The sequence below is a fragment of the Centroberyx affinis genome, unplaced genomic scaffold (genome assembly GCF_046629955.1).
Source record: "Centroberyx affinis isolate AG114_WGS23_722 - 3 ecotype Tasmania unplaced genomic scaffold, CSIRO-AGI_Caff_v1 ptg002144l_1, whole genome shotgun sequence".
Lineage (NCBI taxonomy): Eukaryota > Metazoa > Chordata > Actinopteri > Beryciformes > Berycidae > Centroberyx > Centroberyx affinis.
Genome location: NW_027280462.1, coordinates 31,783 through 55,491, shown reverse-complemented (window position 1 = coordinate 55,491; position 23,709 = coordinate 31,783). Strand labels below are relative to the sequence as shown.

Sequence of the window (23,709 nt, the reverse complement as noted above, 5' to 3'; positions counted from 1 at the left end):
TAAGTAACAATAAAACTTACGATTAAAAGCAGACTGTTCAAAATTACATTTGACAGTATTTGCAATTGAATGTGCTGAGGAAGTAAAAGTGGATGTTCAGATTGTTCTATATAATATTGCAGCGATGTAGCACTAAAGGGGTTGGTGGTCCTGTTATGCTGGCTGTGAATGCCTACTGTTTAAATTCCCTCATTTGTAGCTGTTTGTTAAAGGCAAAGTAAAAAAAATTGCCAGATTAATATAGGTGAATGAAGAGTAGGCTGTTTCGAAAATAGTGGGGAATAGTCGCTAAGAATAACGTTACTAAAGCGCCTATAATCTGCATAAAATAGAAATAATTATTCTCCATCAACGCCTAAGTAGCCTATAAAAATTTGAAACTATCCAATTCATCTTAATTGGAAGGTAACAAAAATCAGTTTCTGACGTTTTTTCCACCAATCCTCTCAGTTTACGTCTCCCTTAAAATCATCAGTAGACTTTGGTGTGTTGAGGAGTTCGTAGTGCAGACTAACAACGTCTGACCTACAACGTAGGCTAATTGTCAGTTTCTACACAAACAATTTGTTATTACTTATTCCACGGCCTGTCTGAATGTCTGAAAACAAAAATTAAACTGACTCAAATGATGCACAGTAACTCAGCTATATATTATTTATAAATGATTTTTATTTACAAATGTAGATTTGCAGGTTTCGTCCACGTTACAAAACTCCTTATTGTCTGTGCGTAAAAGGATGGCTGTGCCAAAGCATTGGGCGTCCTCTCATTTCCCAATAACGTAACCTGTTTTCTGTAATAAACTTAAAATTAATCAAATCCGAATTGAAGTATTCTTTAATCATGTATGTACATGTAGAGACTGGATCTACAGGCCAAAATAGACTGTAGTCTGATGCAACTAATTTCATGTGTGATATTTGTAGACACAGCACAAGGTTTGGCTAATCCACACTCCATTTAGTTATAGGCCTATCTAATGTCATCTGAATGTTTCATATCCACATACTAATAGGTCTACTTTTGGAAACATTTGAAATTAACATGTTGTAGCGTTGGACACACTGGCTGCGGCGCAAATATCTTCTTCCGCAGACCGATATAGCAAGGCAAGGTAACTTTACCTTTTTAATTAAGATGCAAAATAACTTGGAAAAAAATAGCGTCGGACATTTTATTGAACTACAGCAGTCAGGCAATAGGCATGCAATTATCATTATCATTTTTATAATATTGATTTTTGTCAATGTTTAATTCTTCCGTCGATAAACATGAACTTGAGCTCAGACTGGCTGTTTCCACACAAACAAATTAGGCCTACGTTATACATGGGCAGGCCATCATACAGAATATACAAAAACGTATACAACCATACTGTCAGTTTAAATAGGTCCATCATTCATGTTGGTATGGAAAAGAAAGAAATATGCCCACACGTTTATAATTTCCCGCAGCCAAGGCCTACAAACAGCCAAGGCCTGCTGTATTTGAGTTTCAGAAACGACCAACTGCATGTGTCAAACTCATTATATACAGGCTAGCAGGCCTACAGGTTTAATTTTATCTGAGTTGCACTGTTTAATTTGCTTTATTCTTTCGTGTCTCATGGCTGGGCAACGAATCAATAACGTATCACTTTAACAGGGTTTAACAGGAATATCAACATTTTACACAAATCTATAAATACATTTCAATGCCAGAAACCCGATTCGTGCAAAAGGACGAGATGTGCTGCAAGATTTTTGATAAAACACAGCATCTTCTAAGGGTTGCGCTGCTCTGCGCAGTGTAGGTAACGTGGTGGAGATCAAGGCCATCAGTATGTGGAGAATGCTTGTTCGCGCATCATCAGTCGTTTTTTCTTCATCCTGCGGTTCTGAAACCATATTTTCACTTGTTGGTCACTCAGGTCCAGTCTATCTGACAACTCTTTCCTTTTCTGTCTGTTTATGAATTCATTCATCATGAATTCATTTTCAAGTTCAGCAAGCTGTGGCTTCGAGTAAGGTTTTCTCTTCTTTCTGGTTTTCACTTGTGACGAGCACCATGGGACACCTGGAGGGAAAATACGTAGAAACTAGTTTTATACATCAAATTAACACCAAAAACCACAACTTAAATAAATGAAATAGCTGCTCACAATGCCTCACGATGCCTCACGATGCCTCACACCGTTTAAGAAAAAAAAAATTGGACTATAGCTACCCTATAATGCATTTTAGAAGACTACTATAGGCATACAAATATCACAGTAAAATTAGGGTTAAAGTAGGCTACCCTGTAACACAGACACACTAGGAGCCCCTATAAGAATAGTATGGGGATATCATAAGAATATTATAGAGATGCAACAGGAGATAGAAAAAGACCATAAAATACGACAAGGTCCGTATAAACTCATTATTGAGTCCCACAGACAAACTATAAGTCCCTATAAGAACATTATGGGAATGTTATGGGAATGTTATAGGAACATTACCATAGGAGATGGAAACACCATAAAATACGATAATGTTATTATAAACCCCACAACTGAGTACTAGAGATCCACTAAAAGTCTCTATAGGAACATTATAGTGATTTTTATAGGGCTGAAAACAAAGCATAAACCATGGAAAAGGCTGATTCTGATTACAAGTATTATACATTGTTCAAAATGCAGTACTGTAGGTTACTTAACCGTCAGCAAAAGTCGTCCTGGAACATGTGTTACTGGATGATGGCCGGACGGGGTTCTGCGCCTGTTTGGTGCCGTTCACACCGGGTGGACCTGCTGCATTGGGATCCAGTTGGGCTGCAGAACCGTGCGACCGACTTTCCAGATTTGAGTATTCATATTTCGAGCTGCGGGCGCCGTTGGCTCCATGCTCTCCAGCGTAAACTTGAGCTTGTTTACCAGAGTCTTCCGTCTTGTGGTTTGCGTCCTGAAAACAGTATCGAGCCGACTCCTCCAAATGCGCCTTACCATGGCTGACGGAGGGATTAGTATTTATAGACACCGAGTTGGACAGAAACGGCGGACAGTAGCCTCCAAAGGCGCGGCTCTGTGGTGGTGCTGGCGGTGGCGACGTGCACGAACTTGAGGAAGTCCACGGGAGCGTGCACACCTCTCTCCTATTGTATGGGATCTGATGAAGCCCGGGTATATGGGCTCCATTGCCCCGCAAGTTGGAGAAATACAGCGACTCTGATGGAGCAAAATTCAGCAGCGAACCAACATAGCCAGCATTTAAAGGATTCCGTTCACACATTTCCATGGAGCTTTCCTCAAACGCTTCTTGCAAGCCTTTTAGCAACTCCTAAAGAATAAAGGGTAGGTAATTGTTGATTTGTTAATACAGCGTCACGTGATATGCAAACTATGTTGTTCGTCCCACCCTTGCTCCCAATACTGCAAAGCAAAATATATAAGGAAATATTGGGCTGCTGGATGGGGGTGGGGGATGGAGGTTAATTCTAACAATTTATTTCGTGGCTCAAAACCTTAAGCTGCTGATGGTGTTATGCCTTATTCATTCATCTAGTTCAGAGATTCGTCAGAAATTGCTGAAAATTATATCTATTCCAGAGTCAGGGGCTTTTTATTAGAAAATACACATGCGCAGGGAATTTGTTTTGGTATCATGGTGCTGTGACATGACAACAAATAAGGTGATGCTGTCTGACCCATATGGCACAAAGGAAAATACAGGACCTCAAGTAGACATTTATTTCTGCAACATGTATTTCTGCACGTCATACATACGCTTTACAAAGTAGACCCACACCTACATAAAATACTCCCAATTCACAAATATATGGTTTATAAACAAATCACAAACATAATTATGTAGCTAAAATAGTTACGACAAAGTTATTCCTTTGGAATACAAGACACGTCCATCAAAGTACATTGCTCTTAGAATATTCAAAAAAACATCCTTATAATAACGTTAGCCTATACCAAACAATTCTCAATGAATTGTGAAAATTAGAAAGAAAAAACAGCAAATGTCGCAATGAGCTGAGACCTTAGGCTTACAAAGTTTTTATGTAATGTTGTATACCTTATGGATAAACTATGAAACTCGGCCTCAATGCTACATATAATAGACTGAAAACAACTTTGGGAAACACATGACCCATATCCATATTTTTACAATTCAATTTGGCTTTTATAGCAAACCAGTTCCAGTTTCTGTCCCACATTTTGTAGCTCTTGGTTATTTAAATAAACATTTCTTCCATTGTTAAGAGTAATTCCTCCGCCAAGATGATACAGTTTATCCTTGTCCTTCTCCCTTCTCTAAATGAACTTCACCACAAACCAATTAAAAGCTCACAGGGCAATCCTGTAGCATTAAATTCAATTTGCAAACATTTGTTTTCACAGCCTCGTGTTTACCGCCTGCAGGCTTCTATTCTAGAAAGGCCAATTTTCCTCGTAATTTCTGCAGTGTACCTAAAACTAAACCTGACCTACAATCTCAGTTTATGGCATTGTGGATAAAAAGTAACTTTCCTCGTTTCTGGAGTAAAACAAAAAGACCATTACAAACACTCTGCGCGCCATAAAAGCTCCCGCATGGCCTCCCTGTTGCACAATTAGGCTACATTCGTGAATCTCCAGCCAAATGTTAGGACGTTAGAATCATCCGTAGCCTACTAGAAAAAAATAAAGTTCTCCATAGCCTACAAAAAGGCAAGAAATATCGTGCGCATTTTAAACCAAGTCAAATCCATTGTAGTTCAAGGTCAAAACCTATTGTGCCTACATTTAGTGAACCAAGTCCAAGTGCATATTATCAAAAATGTGTATACGTTTCCTATCAAAGATGATAATCGCTATCCTAATGAAAAATGAATAGAATCACTGTAATACTGTATACACTGTATAACATTCCTATAGGGACTTTCAGTGTGTCTCTGGTAGTCAGTGGTGAGTTTATAGTGACCTTACTGCTTTATGGTATTTTTTAAATCTCCTACGGTATCTCTATAAAATTCCTATAATATTCCCATAATATTCTTATGGGGATTTACAGTGTGTCTGTGGTAGCATACGCTGTAAGTTTATCGTGACTTTAATACTCTATGGTATTTTCCTCTCGTATGGTATCACTGTAATATTCCTCTGAATCTTTAGGGACTTATATTTTTTCTGTGGCGTTTGTATATTATCCTTCTAAAATTTATTATAGGCTATAGGATTACTATAAGTTTTTTTATAGGCTATTTTACTTTCTTTTTTTCTAAAGGTAGCCCTTTCAAAAATAATAGCCTAAATTGTCACTGAGGACTTGGAGCAGTTAGTGTTTCAGGGGATCTCCAGCAAAAGGAGGGGTGTAGTTTACTTTTACTATTTCGTTAACTAGAAATTAGTTGGCCTACAGTTGGATAATGTGGCCTATATGTAAATGTATATATGAGGATGACTGCTTTGGTTACAGGTTTCACTGCAATCCCTGTTACCTCCCCACCTACAACATAGACAGTGACGTAATTCTACACTAAATCATAACTAACAACACAAATCTTGCCAATTTTTGTTCTAAGGACAAAATCCTGTCCGTGGTCAAATACGTATAATTTTTCTCTACAAGGACAAAGTTTGGGAACGTCTAGCATAGAATAAACCATCAGCCTAATGACTCTTATCTTGACATTTCAACTAGACTGCTAATAGTAGTTCATAAGAAATTATGTACAATAAAACGCATTACAGTTGCGTTTCTCAAAAACATTTTAGTGATATTATCTTACAGTTTGAGTTGTTGCGCCAATAATCCAGTAGGTGGCGGTACAAATCCACATATAGCAGCTGTCTGATGTTGCAGTCCAGTGTCTTTCCACTGAGCAGCTTTCTGGAAGAGCACGAACTAATTGTACCAATGGTCATCATCAGTAATTACAATGATCATATCCAATCTGAACTGTGTTGACTTGGCTCATTAAAATGTGTTTGGGACATAATGATGAACCAAAGTATCCTAATGTGACCTATGCCTGTGTCATATAGGCCTGTTGTAGCATGGCCCAGTCAAGGTTTATGGAAATAAAAAGTCCCATATGCTTTATTTATTGTAACGCACTGTCACAAAGAATGTTATAGTGAATCAAACAAGATAAGCAAACATTTAAATCTTCCATTCATAGTGTTTCAGCTATACACATTGATATTATCAAAATATTCAAAAGAAGGCTCCTAGAAAAGAAAATGATAAACTAAAGCAAGATTTCAAATATTAAGTAGCCTAGTCTATAATGCTATAATAGGCCTATACGATGAGGTGAATCCGAAATTAGCACAAACACATTATAGCCTATAACAGCGACAGCTAGCCTACACATTAACAACTACTATAAAGTGCACGCTTATGAAATCAGTATTTAAAATGGTCTACGAGGCAGTAGCTATAGTAAAGTACAGAGGCTTTGGTTGCAAAAATGTTTGGCTTTAGATGCATTTGTTTTGGCTTAGGACGGAAGCCTGCGCTTTTAATCATATGATGTTCGAAAGCTTCTCCTATAAAGTTGATGTGTCTGTTCACTGAAATTCGGGCTAATCAAATACGATTTTTTTTACCCAAAGACAACAACATGGCAAAAATCGCATTAGTTGCATTCTGTACCTCTTAAGAAACGCCATTTAACTGGCAAGAGTGAGCAGCATTAAGAAATAAGAAAAGAACATGCACGATCAATTTTCTCAAAACAGTGAATAGAGTATCCCTTAACTCAAATATTTTTGAATAACCTGAATTTCTTTAAGGGGCTCAGGCTAGCGTGTAAATTGCAAATGCAACTTTCCACAGCGTTCCCAAGCCAATCTTGCAAACCAAGAATATACTCACTTTAGTCTGTGTTTGAGCTTTTCAATACCTTTCAAGTTCCCCCCAAAAGTTCTCCTTTCATTACAAATTGTGCAAAGCAATTGTAGGCCAACAACAAATTGGTCGCGAATAAAGGCCATGGATTGCACTCTTCAAATCAGAATACATTTTATTTTTTAAAATGTTAACTATCGAGACAGGTTTGACGTAAAATTTAAATTTTGCATTTTGAAGTTAGGCCTATGCTACTAGATCTGACTGACTAAAGAATAAAAAATATAGTCAAAGGATTTGACGCCAACCTTGGGTGAGAATTTTAAAATTAAGAGAAGTGCCAGTTTTAGTGTCATTTACTGTTCTTCCTCTTCCAGGTTTGACACGGTGGCTGGAGCCAAATTGTTGATCAGAGAAGCGACAGTCTGGCTGTTTTCAGGCCCTTTGAAGGAAGCTATCCGCCGTCTTTTGTCCTTGGTAATAAACTTGCTGCTTTACCCTCGTTCAAGTTCTCTGGGCTGAAGGAAATGTTGGGTAGCTTCTTCCAAGTGTTAAAAACCCCACTGGTTTATTAGGGTAGTGGGTTTCAAAGTGGGGTCCTGGGATTACAGCAAGTTTAGGAACATTTTAATTCCACTATAATTGAATTCACTAGAGGTCATCGCAGTTAGAAAATATTTAAGACTGAATATTCTGGTCATAAGTTTCACTATCTCCCCACGTACAATAGACGGTTAGGCTAATTCAATCCAAAACTACAAAAATCTTCTCGTATGGTCCCTAGGACAAGAAAATCATCAAATGGGAGTCTGTACCCTAATTATGTCTATTTGGGGGTCAGTGGCATGAAAACATTTGAACCTCCTTGTGTTAGGGTAATCCTTTTTCACCTATCGAAAAGTATTAGGCTATAGGACATTCTTATAGACTAATCTTAATTATTGAGTTGAAGTTAAAATTAGTAGTCATGTTTTCAGGTCCAAGTATTGAGCTTGATGTCGCTTGTTTAAACTTATTCTTGAATTTGTGCGCTACACTGTTCAATTAAGTTGGAAGAGCCTTGAAACAGTGAAATTGAAACTTTGTTTCGCTAAAAGCTGCGGGGATTTTGACAAGCAGATGGAAACGGAATTATTCGAAATAAACAAAATCAGGTTGGTAGAAAAATTAAATTAGGCAAATCATTTTACCTGGGACATTTGTCGGATTTGCAGCCTCCCTGGTATTAACCAAGTCCTAGGGTCGTTTTCCACAAGATGCCTCAATAAGCTTCTATATGTCAGCCTTAAAAGTAAAGATCCAGGGCTGAAACCTGCAGTACGGAGCCTGCTGATCAAACTAACGGGACTTGACTGAAAAGGATATTCTACTTTAAAGAAAGAAGCATTTGGCCTTTAATCACTGGGTGGAGATTTAGACACGTAGAGACGTAGACATATATTGTTCATACATAATGTTAACATTTTAAGCAAACCAATGTTTATATAAACCGCATTATAAGGTGTCTTATTCTTAAAAACTTGGGTTTGCACCATAATAACGTGCACTAGCTGACAGACATTATCACCCAAATCATATATTATAAAATTATCATAATGCCATTTTCTTAGCATCAAGCTCAACGTTAATCATATTGCAATGAGGTTCGTGAAACGAAGCAAGGATGAAGCCGATCACCATTACAGAAATAGTAGTGGTGGTTGTCGGAGTTCACGAAGCGGCCAAATAATCCAACGCTTTGAAAAATGTAGTAACTCAAAAACATACTCGTTTTAGGTTTATTTTGGTCAAATCAGTCTCGCCTATTAGAATGTAGTCAAGTGTCAAATAATGAGCAGCATCAAGGAACATTGAGTGTAACGACATATGCATAATGTTTCTCGAATCATAAGTGAAGCGAGACAGTGGAGAAAGACTTACATGACATTTATATAGTCAAATAGACTATATTAGGCATAAGGAAATAGAGTTATGTACCACTTAATTTCAATATCAAAAAATCAAAACTCAAACTGAATGATAGAATTATGAAAAAAGGCAAAGATAGTAGTTCTGAATGAAATGAGGCATTTGTGATGGTTGTAAATCTAATATAGCCTAGTATATATAGTATAATATAGTATAAACCAGTGTAGCTCTGCTCCATGCCAATCTGAATTAAGAATGAATCTAATATTCAGAAGACTGGAACTTGGAGGCTATTGTCCCCTGTTGTTTTGTGTTTTTTTAGGTTGTCTGCATTCACTACAAATTGCCACTAGATGGACCTCTCACTTAAGATAAGGACAGAAGTCTGCAAAAGAGCAAGGGCCCAGATTTATTGAGAGTACACAACCCTGAGAATGGCATGCATAATACAATGATAGTGGCCAGATACAAATTCATTCAATCTTAAATGTTTAAACATATGGTTACAGCGTTTGCTACTGAGTTTGTTCAGCTCTTTAATATTTAGCAAGGAGAACAGGCTCATGTGACAAAGCTACTGATTTCCTTTTCTCTATCCAGCTACCAGGAAATGACACCAGGGCCCAGTTGTTCAGAAGTAATCTCATTGGATTTCGGCTATCAGATTGGATCAAATCTTCAAAATGGGTTGTTCAAAAGAAAAAAAGGATTCTGAAATCGGATTAGGTCACGTAATCCAGTCTTGGTTTTGATCTGGATCAAACCTTCAGTATGTGGTGTTCAAAACTTTTTAGTAGGATTGGGATACCTTTGATCCAAAAAATCAGGATTATCCTGATCCCAGCAGAAGGGTGGATTCAGGGTGGATTGCAGGAACAAAATGTAATAAAACTTTAAAATTGGTCAAATAATACAACATTTGTATCATGTAGTATATATACATTTATTTATATTTTGCACTTGATTTGTTTAACCGTTACAGTGATAAAGTGGATAAAGTAGACATTAGGCTACTTATTAAGCTAAAAAAAGGATTTTATCCCCATAAAATAATCCCCCAAACAGCTGACAATATCAAACAAAAATAATATATTTAATTTTAACTGTCATTTATCACTCTATATTAATTACAGTGACACAATCATCAGAGATGAACCAGTCAAAAGTAGTTTCTAACAATTGAATCCCTTCAAAAAGCTGGTCTCTCCACAAAAGAACTCCGAACGTTCTTTATTTTGTTAACTATTGGACATTTAGCCTTTTTATGATTTAAAACGCGTGTTCAAAATATCCACAATGTAGTTGTGAATAATGTATATTTGTTTGTTTTTATTAATTTCTTGTGGGTCAGATGAGGGGTCTGACTTTTTAAAAGAAATTCAAAATGGAAGGGGATGTTTGTATTGTTTTATTGTGCTGTTTTCTGTCTCTTCAAATAAAAACACTTCATGTGACCCCACGCTGGCTATTCTACCTGTTGCTCTTTACATAGCTAGTAGCCTACATTGTGATATGTAGTCCGATTTAGAGCACTGGTAATCCGGATTTGGTAATCTTGAAAAGTCTGTATCTGGATCAGGGTGATCCAATCCAATGCTGCTTTGAAAAACCGGCACAAAAGTAAGATGGATTACCTGATCCTGGATAGCAAAACATGGGATTTCCAAATCCGGATCATTCTGATCCAGATTAAACTTTTTGAACAACTGGGCCCAGGAGATTCAGAGGAGACAGGTAGGAAAAACTGAGACAGCATGTACAGATCTACATCAATAACCTCATGGTAATAGTGTGCTCTAAAAAAAAAAAGGTTATTTAGCATGATTTGAAATGCAAATTGTCATCAACATTTAATCAATTGACTCTTGAAGTTGGATACTCAAGATATATTATTATTCTTATAGTTAAGGTTAGTTTTTGATTGGCATATCAGCTCTCCTTTGAGCAGCATGGTGTAGGTTCTCATGCAGTTTACTTCCTGAATAGAATCTGGGCAGGGAAAATGAATGATTAACATCCATAATGATTAACTCCCCCATTCAACAAGTACCATTATAGTGCCCTTGAGCAAGGCACATAACCTTAAATTGCTCCAGGGGAGTTGCTCAGTGGAAGACAGTGGTTGTACTGGACAACGGGCAGGTATAATGTGTATAACTGCAGGATTATGAAGCAGGACAGTGCTGAAAAAGAGCAGCTATGCTCAGCAAAAACCTTGGTTTCTAAATACATAGTGAATAAAAAATCAATCTGCTAATCACATTTGCTTTCTTTTAAAATCATATTTATACAAAATTCTACATATCCTTTTACAAGTATGTTTGAAACAGGCCTATAATTACACACATGTAAAGTAAATTTGCTATACCTTTGAGTATTGAATGAGTATGAATATAGATGCTTTGTTCATCATGGAATAGTGTGGTGGTGGTGCATCCTTGTGATTCATTAGTCAACTGGCTCTTAATGTGGAAGATGGAGTTCATGGTCACTAAAGTCATTAAAAGTAATATTACTTAGTATATAATATATAAGCTTCTTTCAGCTCAAACCCCTCTTTGCTCTTTGCCAATTAGTTTCTTGATGACTTTCACTTTAAATTAGTCGACACATGTGGAGTGTAGATTACAGAGTATATGGCCACTGACCGATGCAAAAAGTACTTCACATGCAAAGAAATGGTATATGACAAGTCGCAGATGAGATTTCTTGTTTTATTACTTCAAATTGCTCAGGGAAACCATTTTAAAAAGAACAAAAACCACAGAGTTGTTTCAAGATTGTTTCAAGATTCAAGTGTTAAGAGGTCTTTCAGACACAATAACAGACACAGAGCATGATTTCCACCATTTGTCTTTATTAGTAACCAGACACAAAGGAAAATCAATAAATATAATAGACATACACTCAGCATACAAATTATTAGAAACACCTAAGCCATGTATAATTTGTCTCAAAGTCCAACAATCTTTCTTTAATATGTCTCCTCTCCTTCATCCATATCTCTGCTGTATCTACACTAACAGGTGAAATCAATAAAGGCTTGTAGCTTTCACCTGAATTCCCCTGGTCAGTTCATTTCATGGAAAGACCAAGTGATTCTTGCTCATATTATTACCTACGGTATACTACTAATTGGGTGGCAGCACTCTCTTTGATGTTTTAGCTCCATAAGCTTGTTACTTTGGATGTGAAATGGCACAATGACTATGAGGTTTAAGTTCAGACTGCCTGCTTCAATTTCAACCAAACCATATTAAATGAGCAGAGGAATTAAAACAGTTTTTGTCCATGGTTTCCCAGTTTCAGGATGCCAAAATTATTTGGACAGTAATTTTTCATATGAAGTCAAAACCAATTTATGTGCAATGACTTCTGAAAGCTTGCAACCCATAAGAGATTCTTGACAATTTATTGTATTTTCTTTCTAGTCGTTTTGATTTGGACGCACATCTGTGTGGTTAAAGCTGTGATGGCGCTTGGCAATAGCAGGCAATGTGAAAACATGACTGGGGCGTTTGAGAACAGGTAAATAAAGGAACTGGAGGCCCCATTCAGACCTTTACTCAAGCGCCGCACAGTGGTGAGTCGTTTTTTACGCGCGCGTCCATTCCCCAATTCCAACCTTGGAGTTACGCGCGGGGAAACGCGCCTTCTTGCAAGATGACCCATTCATTCCTATACACCTTCATCCCACACACGTTGACTGAATTATTAAGTCAAAGAGACAATACTGCAGGACGGCAGAGGGTGCAAAGAAATTTAAATGTGCTGAGTTTTACAGATGCCTAGTTCATCCATCTTTTACGCATGTGTAGAGCCTCAATCATTGACCTCTGGCGTCTTTTGAACGGTGGAGGGCCAGACACACAGCCGCCTCCCCTCCCGTGTTACTCCAGGTAACTTGCGCCATTTCCATTCCGGCTACAGGTGCTGCATCAGCCGTGTAGGAATACTGTATATCCGGCCCCCGTTTCCCGCTGCCTGCCGCAATCGTTAATGGTAATGAGCGGACACATGAAAGAGCATGTTGGCCACACACTGAAGCGCAAAGACTCACAACCAAGGACACATTCCGTTGTCATCGGTGCCATCAGCTGCACACGTGGCCATTAGGGCGCCAAGCGCACAAGAACAAATTTATAGTAACAGAAAATGCCAACAGTCCAGGAGCATTCCGCTGGTACGTGATGCAGAAGTGACCATAACACGTGTGCGTAAAGTTTCAATGCAATAAGTGAGTAGGAAGCATTAAGAAACTCATCGATAGATATAAAACGTTATATATAGCCCACACACAAAATATGTCAATGATTTATTATAAGCAAAGGTGCCGACTAGCCGAATCGTTTCACATTTTGTAAAAATACATTTTATTATGTTTTTATCCAATTATCGTCCCAAGTTTGTTGAAACAGTATGTTGCAAATTCAATCTTCGTGCGCTGGCGTCCTAAACAACGCTATCTAAAGGCAGTGCTTCGGCAGAAACGCATGAAAAGGATAAGTCCATGGCCCTATTTTCCACGATATCGATGGGATGGACAGAGAAGCCACGTTTTTAAATAGAACTGTGGACAAGGGAAGGCACGCTCAAAACCCAGTGCGTACATCGACTAGGCCAGTCAAGTCTGAATACGAACAGTTAAAACATGCAGATCTCAATCCGCTTAAGTATATTCTGAGTAAATCTATGTTAAAAGTTCAGTGTGGTCCTGTGTAAATAGTAGCTACTTGTGAACATTCACTAAATCACTTCATGTTGTCTCTTGCTCTTGTGGCAAAAGTCACTTGAGGTAAGATGTATAGGTCTGGTTCTCTCCTGCTTAGGAGAGAATTGAAAAAAAAAAATGTAAATTCCATTTTGGAAATAATGTAAATAATTAATTGAACCTTAGACACAAAAGGTCTACCATATGGAGGCTCACTCCTGTCTGGTATGTGTATCACCACTTTTTGTACAATTTAGAGTCTTCATTTAACTTAACATTGAACTTACTGAACTCCTAACTCCATTCTTCTTCATTGCTCTTATGTTTTGTTATTGTTGGCTACGTCTATTGTTTTTGTGTGTTGTATTTTATTTCTTGTAGTGCCACATTTTAACCAACCTGTGAAGCCAAAGCAAAATTTCCACAATAAAGTTCTGTTCAATTCTATTCTATTCTATTTTATTCTATTCTAACATCGATCATGCAATGAATAGCCTTGCTGGTCTATCTAATGTTAGTTATCCTCTGTCTGTCCCTTTTGAAAGTTCAGCATTGGTATGGCCAACATAGGCTAGTTAGGCCCTGAAAAGCTTGCAAGCGAGTTTGCTGAAGTTTGAAGACGTTACCTTTGACTTTTTGCTTCTTGTTGTCTCTAATTTTTCTTCTCTGTGACTAATTTGAAGTCATTTTTACTTGTCTTTCCAGATGACAAGAATCACAACAGCGAAATAGAGAGAGATGATCGCTGAAGCACATGGATCAATTCACCCCGCCTGCACTCTTTCCACTAGCTTCATATGGCTGCTCACACCAAATTCAAAACTCTGCTGCTGGCATACATGGCTGTTAGAGGGGCTCAGCCCCATACCTTCAAGCCATGGTCCTGCCCTACACTTACATGTTCCCTGCACTCTGCTACCACCAGAATGCCATACAATCAGCTCTCACTTCTCTGCAGCAACCTTGCCATTGCTCCATCCCACCTTGATTCGTCTAACTCCTGGCTACCCAATGGTGAAATGAGTTTCCCAACGTTAACTTTTTCTGCCTGGATCTTATATCTCTACCTTGCACATTAACATTTGTTACTTCCTCTGGCTAGGTGCTGCTCTTTTGATCCTGCCACTCCTTACTATTAGCTGCCTGTGGTCCAAAGAATGGACCACAAGACAAGTTGCACTTTTTGCAAAACACTTTGGACAAGAACTTCGACTAAAGTCATAGAATGTAAAACATATATGTATCCATGAATGAAATGAAATCACATTCTAGCATTAGAGCAGCTAACTTCACAGAGGCTTAAATGACAGATATGAAACTGTTTGAATGGCTTGTCTAAAGATAGAAATGCACTGAAATGGGTATTGCTGATAGTGGTTTCTCAGATACATTATCAAGCAACCAAGTTGTAGCCTACCTGATTTTCAATCACTCCTTAAACATTTCACTCATTAAGTTTAATCAGTTGTTTAAATTCCTCAAGCTTACTGCGAGTAGGTTGGGGGGGGTAAGAGAGCTTTCAGGTGGGCTCCAAGCTGGTGGGGTCCCAAGCTGGAGGAGGCCCTTCGGAGAGGCGAGGTGCTACTGTCAGGGGCCCCAGAATTCCTAGCAGGACCCCTGTACAGACCCACAGGGTCAATGACGACACTTAAGGATAATTCACCTGTTTTATAAGTTTATGGTGCTACAGTAGCTATACTGTGTTTGCCTGCTTATTTGCCCAAATATGGGCTTTGTTAGCGCACTTATCTCCTGTGATGCTAAATTCCTGTGGGTTTACTGTAGTTTGCTGCTTATGCTTACAAATGTCAATGAGGAATAAAAAAAACTTGGTATTTATCAAACATGATTTTCAGTTCAGTTTGAATTCAGTTTAGCTCATGCTAATTTTATTACACATGTGAACAGATATTACCACATATGCAATGTGCAACTTCAACTTCACATCATAAAAGTGTTATAGGTCTACTTCCACATATAGTTACAGAAACCCTGGAATCACGTGGCAAATGGGCTAGATGATGTCAGCTGAAATTCCATGTCACATAATTTTCTGTTTACATTTAAAGGATAAGGCCGGTGTTTTTTAATGCATTGCTTAGAGTCAACAAATCCTATGAAAATAACAAAATCAGCAATGAATTTGTTTTGCCAGCAAATCTCGTCCATGTAGCCGGTGCCCAATGAAGCCATGTCCCAGCAGCCATAGAACTCCATTGTATTGAAAAAACGATTAAAAACATGTCAAAGTGCCATGCCGTTGCTCTGGGCAGCATATTTCATCATCACAATGCACCGGGCCAGCTGACTTTTTCCTCAAACAACTTAATAAGCCGGCTATAAACATTTTGCGACCTCAGGAAAGTAGTTCCGTAGCACCGAAAATAGTCCCCGGTGTAATGAAGACTTTGTTCCCATTTGAATTTGATTTGGTAATAACTACAACAGTCTGACTTTTCGTGGTAACGGTTAGCGATTTTTAAAATTGAAAAAATGTCTTTGTGAGCTGTATTTCAAGGTTTTTAGCTTACAATTGGAGCCAGTGACTTCTGGGTTGACGGCAAAAAACAGTACGTGGGAAGTCAGAAAGTAACGGGAGTAGAGCAAACGCATTGTTGATTTTGTTATTTTCATAGGATTTTTTGACGGTAAGCAATGCATTAAAAAACACCGGCCTTATCCTTTAAATGCCAAATTTAGCAAACAAAGTTAACCTCTGGCTAACAACTTAGCTTATGCTAACTCTTACTGTCCGCTGGATTTATTCCACCACTTTTTGATTGGTTGACGAAGAACTGTAATAGCTCTCTATCTAGACTCAGTTAATTAACATTTTATTAATTGTTTTATACACAGTTTTATTAATTGTATCGGTTAATCGTCAGTTCAATTAATCATATCATAAATATTTTTTGAATTAGTCTATCGCCTATTGCAGTGACATAGAAACACCGCCATAGAAACCCTTTTCTCCAGAGCTTACTTCCTCCCCTTCCCCACTACCACTTGTCTCCAACCAGCAAGCAACTTGCTGGCCTAAATGTTGTGGCCTATACGCATCTGTTAAGCATCTTTGAAGAGTGCGGTCATTTGAAAATAACCACAGCCCCCATGCCCTGACTAAGTGTGCTTCCTACTTAGCCCAGTTGTCTGAGTATGTAGACCCTGATGTAAGCATGTAGGCAGAGCCGGCCCATTCTGTGCCATCACTTGGGTCCACAACCAGTAAAAAGGGCCACATAATGGAATTATTATTATTATTATTATTAGTTCGTGGTGGGAGTAATTTGGTAGTTATGGTTGTAGTGTTTAAGGCCAGTAACAGGCTAGGGCCAGCTCTGCATATAGATCAAAAGCTACAATAGGCACCTTCGCACGTTGGTGCCTCCAAAAGGTAGCGAGAGGTAATTGTTTGGAAAATTTTAACTTCAATACACAGAAATTGTGGGACATGACATCAGTAAACTGTACACAGCACGCTTGTAAGTCGTGTCCATGGTGTGCTACACACTAATTTTCCAAACTAGCCCTAACCCTATTTCACCTTCCTCCAAACCAGGGTTTGATGACTAGTCATTGAAGGGGCAGAGGGAGGGGAGAATTGGAATTAACCCCCATGCCTACCAGTCACACCTATTCAACTGTTGTAGAGGAAAGGTCATGAGTGCATGTTAAACTGTTCTTCTATTCTCTTCTATTCTATCCTATCCTGTATGAATACTTAAATTGTAGGTTCATCCTTGTAAACCTTAGCAATATTGCTGTTCACCTGTGTATTTAGTTGCTTGTATTCAGTGTTTACAGTTAGGGTTCATCAGTGCAACTGTGCTGCTAAACTGAAGGGCACAAGTAGTGGGCACAATGCACGCATCTTCTGTACCAGGCATGGATTTGTGAACAAAACTATAACGGCTTAAGAGGCTGAACAGTGTTCTTTTTCATTCACATGAATTACTTCACAGCCAAGTATAAATCCAGCCTATTGACCAATAAGGTGAGGTAAGGACTCCCCTATATAATGGCATGCAATAGTTTGGCCCTGAAGCTTGCAATAAGAAAATTCCACAGTTTTCATTTGCATTTTTTGCATTTGTTTTTTTGCATTTTCAGTTTCTGAAAATGTGACTCAATGAATATGCATGTCACTGAAAAGTCAACTTTAAAATATAAATTATGGCATATTTTATCAAGCAAAGGAGATAATGGAATACATAATTTACACTTCATATGTGCCCAAGAAAAGAGCTCTGGACAAAGAAGGGTGCTTTATGTAGTGTTACCAAGCAGAAATGTGGCATTTGGCCTACAGTCACCAAAAATGGTGGATTCAACACTTGATTTGCAAAATTCTTAGATACTAGGCTTATAAAATCTATGAGATTATGAATGTTTGCACTGTAAAAATATCTTTGTTTGTAATAACTCTCGTCAAAGGAAGATGTGTCCAGTGTCCACTACACAAATAATCCAACATAATTATACAAATTACCTAATTACACTAAATGAAAGATCTCAAGTACTCCAAAGTTCTTAGAGGAGCTCAGAATTCAAAACAACTGAAAAAGTGTAGAGGGGTTAGAATGCATACCAATGTCTTCCTTGAATATCAGAGCAATTTCATTTTTACAAAAAACAAAACAAAAAAAACAACACACATTGTGTTCACTAATGTAGTAGCCTAAAACCTGAAAAGTCTATTTTTAAGTTAATGATGTATGTGGTGTAATATGCTAATGAGTTCATTATAACAACTTCAGCTTAATTTGTAACATGCCAAGTTTAGTGAAAATTTCATTAATTAGTCTTATCCTGTGACTAGAAGTTGTAAAACATGATTCTTCTAACAGATCAAGACATTAAGGTCTGATTTAAACGGGCAATTTTAAAGCCAAATAGCTAAGCTGATTGAAATATATTATTTTATGCAGTAAGTTACTGCAAATTCAAGATTTATAGGTTCTGGTATCCATGTGGCAGTTGGCTTTACAGCCCTGTATTTGTCACGTGTCATCACACAAAGTATTGCAGATGGTTGACTGTTGTTCCAATATAAACACTGTTTTATCCTTTACTAGTAGCCTAATACAAAGTAGTCAGGTTGGGTATTAGGCACTTTTCTTTTAATGGTTCGGACTTGATCTACAGCAGCTCCTGACTCCTCTAACGTGACTGTGTAGTAATTAAAAAAGATTCAAGATTCAATAGTTTATTTTAGTTTTAGTTTATTAGGAATTGGTCCCAGTCAGCTCAGGACAGACACAAGACAGGACATCAGGTACACTGTACACCTACACCACCCATTAACCATGATAGCAATAAAAAATAAAACCTGCAGGAGGCGCCAGAGAACGCACAGATGATTTTCTGATAGTGCCTTCTACTCATCTCATATAGAGAATCCTGGGGTCCGCGGCTTTTATGTCTTTACAGATCGACTATCATTTCATATTCTCCGTTAAGGCAGCTACTATGAAGCTCGTTCCGTTAAGAGTTAATGTGATGAACACATGAACCAATCATTTTCCTATAGATAGTCCAACTACCATGAAATAACGGGTTCGACATACAGACAGATACAGGTTGAGGAAAATGATGCTGTGATAACCTCCTCAAAGAGATAAAGAGAGATGCGGTTGAAAAGATAAATGAGCCATAAAAGTATAGCTACAAAATTTTTGTAGTTCATATACACTCATGAAGACCAAAAGACTGGCACAAGGTAAAGGATTGGCTGTGTTTAAATTACATTTGAAATTCCAACAGAAACTATTGATTGTTAAATAAAAAGATGACTAAAACGCTCATTGTTATAAGCCATGCTCCAAGTTATATTCCGAGTACCTTAATTTGCAATTTATTCTCCAAGTACTTAAGTGTATAAATATAGACTTGGGCTAAATAAATATATAAGTGTGTACAGTTGTAGTTATGCTGGAAATGTGCAATAATGCGCGCATTATCACCACCTCAAAATGTGCCTTTGACGACTAAAGAAGGTGGAACAAAATCTAAAAAGAATATAGCCTACACAAAATACTCAACAACACCACTTCAAAAAAATAAGACAATAATGTTAATCTCTTATCGCAGGCAGCATAACGAATATACTTGCACCTTAATGTTAATGCGTTTCACAAATTGATTAAAAAGTCGCGGAAATGATAAAAAGGAGAAAAAAAAGGAAGATATAACGAGAATAAAGAGAAGAACGACGATTACAAAGGGGGAGGGCGAACAGGAGGAGAGAAACAATAGAGAATCAAAGCATAATAATATTCCTAAATGAAGAGGGAAATGTTGCCCCGCTCATTTTATTAATCAGACTGTCAATTTCACCCAAGAGGCCAAACCCAAGAGCAATCTAAAGCAGACTCAGAGATCAACCCAGGGACAAGCACCTCGCTCCTCACTTCTCCTCTCTTCCCCTCCACTTGGATATTATTCGTCTGACCGAAGGCCGCCTCCATCATCAAGTGACAGCCCTCTCCTATTTATTTGCTTATAAACCTGTTACAATAAATGATCATTGGAGCAACGTCAGCCGAGCATTTTAACAACGAACAGCAACCACTTTTGATGAATGACATTTTGGCGCTATAGGGAGGATGCTCGGCTCATTTTGAGCAGTCGTTCGTCGATTGCATTGAGATTCTTTCATTTTTGCGTCTTGCTTATAAAAAGGTTTAGAGACAGTTATTTAGAGGACAGTTGCTGAGTTGCATGCGGATTTAGCTCCGACACAACTCATTGGTGCTCCAGCCCCCTGGACAAGTGTTGTTGTTGTTTTTTTTTCCTTCTTGCTCGGCTTAATGATGGAGAGGATAAGAAAAGAGATGATATTGATGGAGAGAGGTCTGCACAGTCCCGTTGCAGGGAAAAGGCTTTCAGACGCGGCTGGAAATTCAGTGCTGGAGGCCCTGGAAAACTCTCAGCACAGTGGACGGCTAAGCCCGAGAATAACTTCGGCCTCTCTCCATGGAAATCTCGGGGACATCCCGACCAAAGGCAAATTTGAAATTGACAGTCTTTTCGGTACTCATCACAACAGCGAAAATACCTCTTCAGCGGACATTTCATCCTCAGAAAACAGGAAGAAAATGAGCCTATACGCTGAAGTTTCGCAAGACTCAGATATGAACAGTGATGTGGAGGTGGGATGCCCAGCGCATCGCTCCCCGAGCCAGCACAAGGAGAACAACAAAGGTATGTGATTTTCTGCCTAAAATCGGATATTTATTTTTCTTTTTTTTTCTTTTATCAAAATATAGCGACGGGGAATAGGGTGAATTATTAATATTATGATTATTATTGTTGTTATTATTATTACTATTATTAATATTATTGCTGTTATTATTGTTATTATTATTATTATTATTATTATTATTATTATTATGTATTAATAACATAACAATATTAAAAATAACAATACAAATATTATTTGGTTTTGGCATCATGGCATAAACTTAACATCAATTGATTTTTTTTTCTTATTATTAGACTGTCAAATATATTGTAGCCTAGGCCTATAAACAAGAGCATTAGCCTATTTAAACAAGGACAACATCGATAACTATTTGTTTCTTTTTTTAGGATTTTCAGACAGTAATTCTGGATCTTCCAATGCAAGCTCAACCTCTCTCTCCAATCTGAACGGTAATTCAATGGGATCAAACAGTTCAAATGCCGATCAAGTCAGAAGGTATCGGACTGCTTTCACCAGAGAACAAATTGGAAGACTGGAAAAAGAATTTTATAGGGAAAATTACGTTTCGAGACCAAGAAGATGTGAATTAGCCGCTGCGTTAAATCTGCCTGAAACTACAATTAAGGTAAGGAATAATCTTCGTTATTATTCTTAATCTCCAGTGTGTGCTGGACAGGTGTGTATGTATGCGTGTGTGTATGTGTAAGTGTGTGAGTGACAGAAAAAGCAAAATAATTACATTTTTAATAGCAATATTACTCTGAACTAGAGAAATATACACCATATAATCATCATTTTTCTGCTCATGAGTAACGCTGTACATGCACTCGCGCGCTCGCAAAAACACACACACATACACATACACACACTTCTATTTTCTGATCACCTATGCAAATCAATACAACCATCAACTACACAATAAATTTATAAAATCCGGTCTCTCCGTTAAAATTGACTGGGAAAGAAAATATTTGAACAGACTTTTTTTTAAGTCTGCATGTTTCATTTTAATTGCTGCAGCGTGTGATTACTGATAACTTGAGTCCATTGGCCTACAGGCGTTTATCAATATCTTCCCTGTGCACGTATGAGTAGGCTACAGTTTACCTATAGCCCAAAACAGTAGCCTCCTCCACAAACTTGCAGAGGTCTAAATTTAGCTTGGAAACAGCATGGCAGCCTCAATATGGGCCTTGTTTTGACTGTGTCTGCAGGTGTGGTTCCAGAACAGGCGGATGAAGGATAAAAGGCAGCGTTTGGCGATGTCCTGGCCCCATCCAGCAGACCCCAGCTTTTACACCTACATGATGACGCACGCGGCAGCTACCGGAAGTCTACCTTACCCTTTCCACTCGCACATGCCTCTACACTACTACCCGCACGTCGGTGTCACAGCAGCAGCCGCCGCCGCCGCAGCCACGGGTGCCGCCTCGTCACCTTTCGCCACCTCCATCCGCCCTCTCGATACTTTCCGCGCACTTTCCCACCCTTACTCACGGCCGGAGCTCCTGTGCAGCTTCAGGCACCCGGGACTTTACCAGTCACCCGCAGGCCTGAATAGTTCGGCGGCGGCATCGGCGGCGGCAGCGGCTGCGGCGGCGGCAGCGGCTGTCAGCGCCCCGTCGGCCACCGGGCCTTGTTCGTGCCTCAGCTGCCACAGCAGCCAGGCGGCGAGCGCACTGGGCGCCAGGAGTGCCAGCGCTGACTTTACCTGCACGGCATCGGGGCAAAGGTCCGAGAGTGGATTTTTGCCTTATTCTGCCGCTGTTCTCAGCAAGACCTCAGTCCCGTCACCAGACCAACGAGAAGAAACGTCACTTAACAGATAACTCATCACGCACCCTACACGTTATTACACGTTCGTAAATTTTGCTCTTGCCCTAGTTTAGGGGATAGGCCTACTTTAAATATCATCGGGGGTAAAGCATTCGTTAATTAGGCAGCATTCAAAACCCACACATACACACAGATTTATTTCTCTACAGTCCAAAAGATTGCTTCGTAGCAAAAAAAGAAATTAATAAGCACATCAAGTGCTATTTCTAACACCGAAAATTCTGCAATTCACAATAAAAGACGTTTCTATACCTAGGCTATTTACCCTTGGTGTTGTGCCGGTTTAGACCCATTTATGGGCTGTGCTGGATTAGCTTGTAACTTGCATACATACAACAAGGAATTTGGAAAAGAACCACCGTTTGTTGACTGCTTTCCCCGTGTCTCACTCAATGTTTCATTCCAAATACATTTTGGCTTATTTTGTTTGTTTCTACAAATCCCTATCTTAAAATCGAGGAACTGAATCAATAGGAAACTGAAATGGAGCCACAATTCATATTTATCAGGCATAGCCTAATTCTTCAATCATCAAAATCTCAAACCCAGCCTGGCTGTCTTGACTATAAGACACAAATTATGCTATCTAAATTTAGATAGCACATGGGTTTGCTTTTCTTCCCAGCAGCATATCTTTCTTCACTAAGCCTAATAGACTGAGATTTTGGCAGCAATAGCCTCTCCAACACCCAGTCACCGCTCCAGGGACGTCCCTAATCAGCTAGAAGGTGCATGTAATTTTGCACCGCGTCTATCGTGTCAATTTTTATGTTAATAATGAGAGGATCATGACAAAAATTGCCAATCATGTACCTAGATGGAGCTCCTTTGAATACATGACTGTAAGAAAGTTCCTCGTTTTGAGACCCACTGTCAAGTGCTAACAACCCGCGGAGGGAAGTCATTAGATATATAAAAGACCTGGAACAAACCGATATTCCTAGTACACAGAATGCACAGTATATTAGGCTAATATTTGACACATGGAGGGTTTCAAAAACATTAAATAACGAAATACCAAGAGCCCTTAAAAATGTGTTTACTGATATGGGAAAATACCTCGACACATATCTTTTATTTGCATTGCTGAACCTCATTATATCAAATCCGGTATTTCCATATGTAATCCCTATAGGACTTCTTCACTCAGCACACACAGTTACGGGACTGAAAGTTCAGACAAAATAGCCTGGCTTTACAATCTGTCTGCGCCTGTAAAAATTGGCTACGTGCTATTTTATTCG

General features: G+C 38.6%; 2 protein-coding genes across 2 annotated transcripts; one reads left to right on the top strand and one right to left on the bottom strand.

Annotated features, from left to right (window-relative positions):
- Positions 1-1,816: 1,816 nt before the first annotated feature.
- On the bottom strand, positions 1,817-3,257 carry hoxd12a (homeobox D12a). Its single transcript, XM_071531872.1, has 2 exons — positions 2,681-3,257; positions 1,817-2,055 (listed from the first exon to the last, which is right to left on the bottom strand). Exons 1-2 carry the CDS (start codon positions 3,255-3,257, stop codon positions 1,817-1,819), a joined length of 816 nt encoding a protein of 271 aa, XP_071387973.1.
- A 16,977-nt stretch (positions 3,258-20,234) lies between these two features.
- evx2 (even-skipped homeobox 2) lies at positions 20,235-22,458 on the top strand. Its single transcript, XM_071531873.1, has 3 exons — positions 20,235-20,628; positions 21,016-21,254; positions 21,844-22,458. Exons 1-3 carry the CDS (start codon positions 20,235-20,237, stop codon positions 22,456-22,458), a joined length of 1,248 nt encoding a protein of 415 aa, XP_071387974.1.
- The last annotated feature ends 1,251 nt before the right edge of the window (positions 22,459-23,709 follow it).

Bases quoted from the DNA above. Each gene is read 5' to 3' on its own strand.
- hoxd12a (XM_071531872.1), bottom strand. From the start codon at position 3,257: ATGGAAATGTGTGAACGGAATCCTTTAAATGCTGGCTATGTTGGTTCG. The intron at 2,056-2,680 runs GTTAAGTAACCT...TTTTCCCTCCAG, and splicing joins CAGGACGACTTTTGCTGACG to GTGTCCCATGGTGCTCGTCA.
- evx2 (XM_071531873.1), top strand. From the start codon at position 20,235: ATGATGGAGAGGATAAGAAAAGAGATGATATTGATGGAGAGAGGTCTG. The intron at 20,629-21,015 runs GTATGTGATTTT...TTCTTTTTTTAG, and splicing joins GCACAAGGAGAACAACAAAG to GATTTTCAGACAGTAATTCT. The intron at 21,255-21,843 runs GTAAGGAATAAT...CTGTGTCTGCAG, and splicing joins TGCCTGAAACTACAATTAAG to GTGTGGTTCCAGAACAGGCG.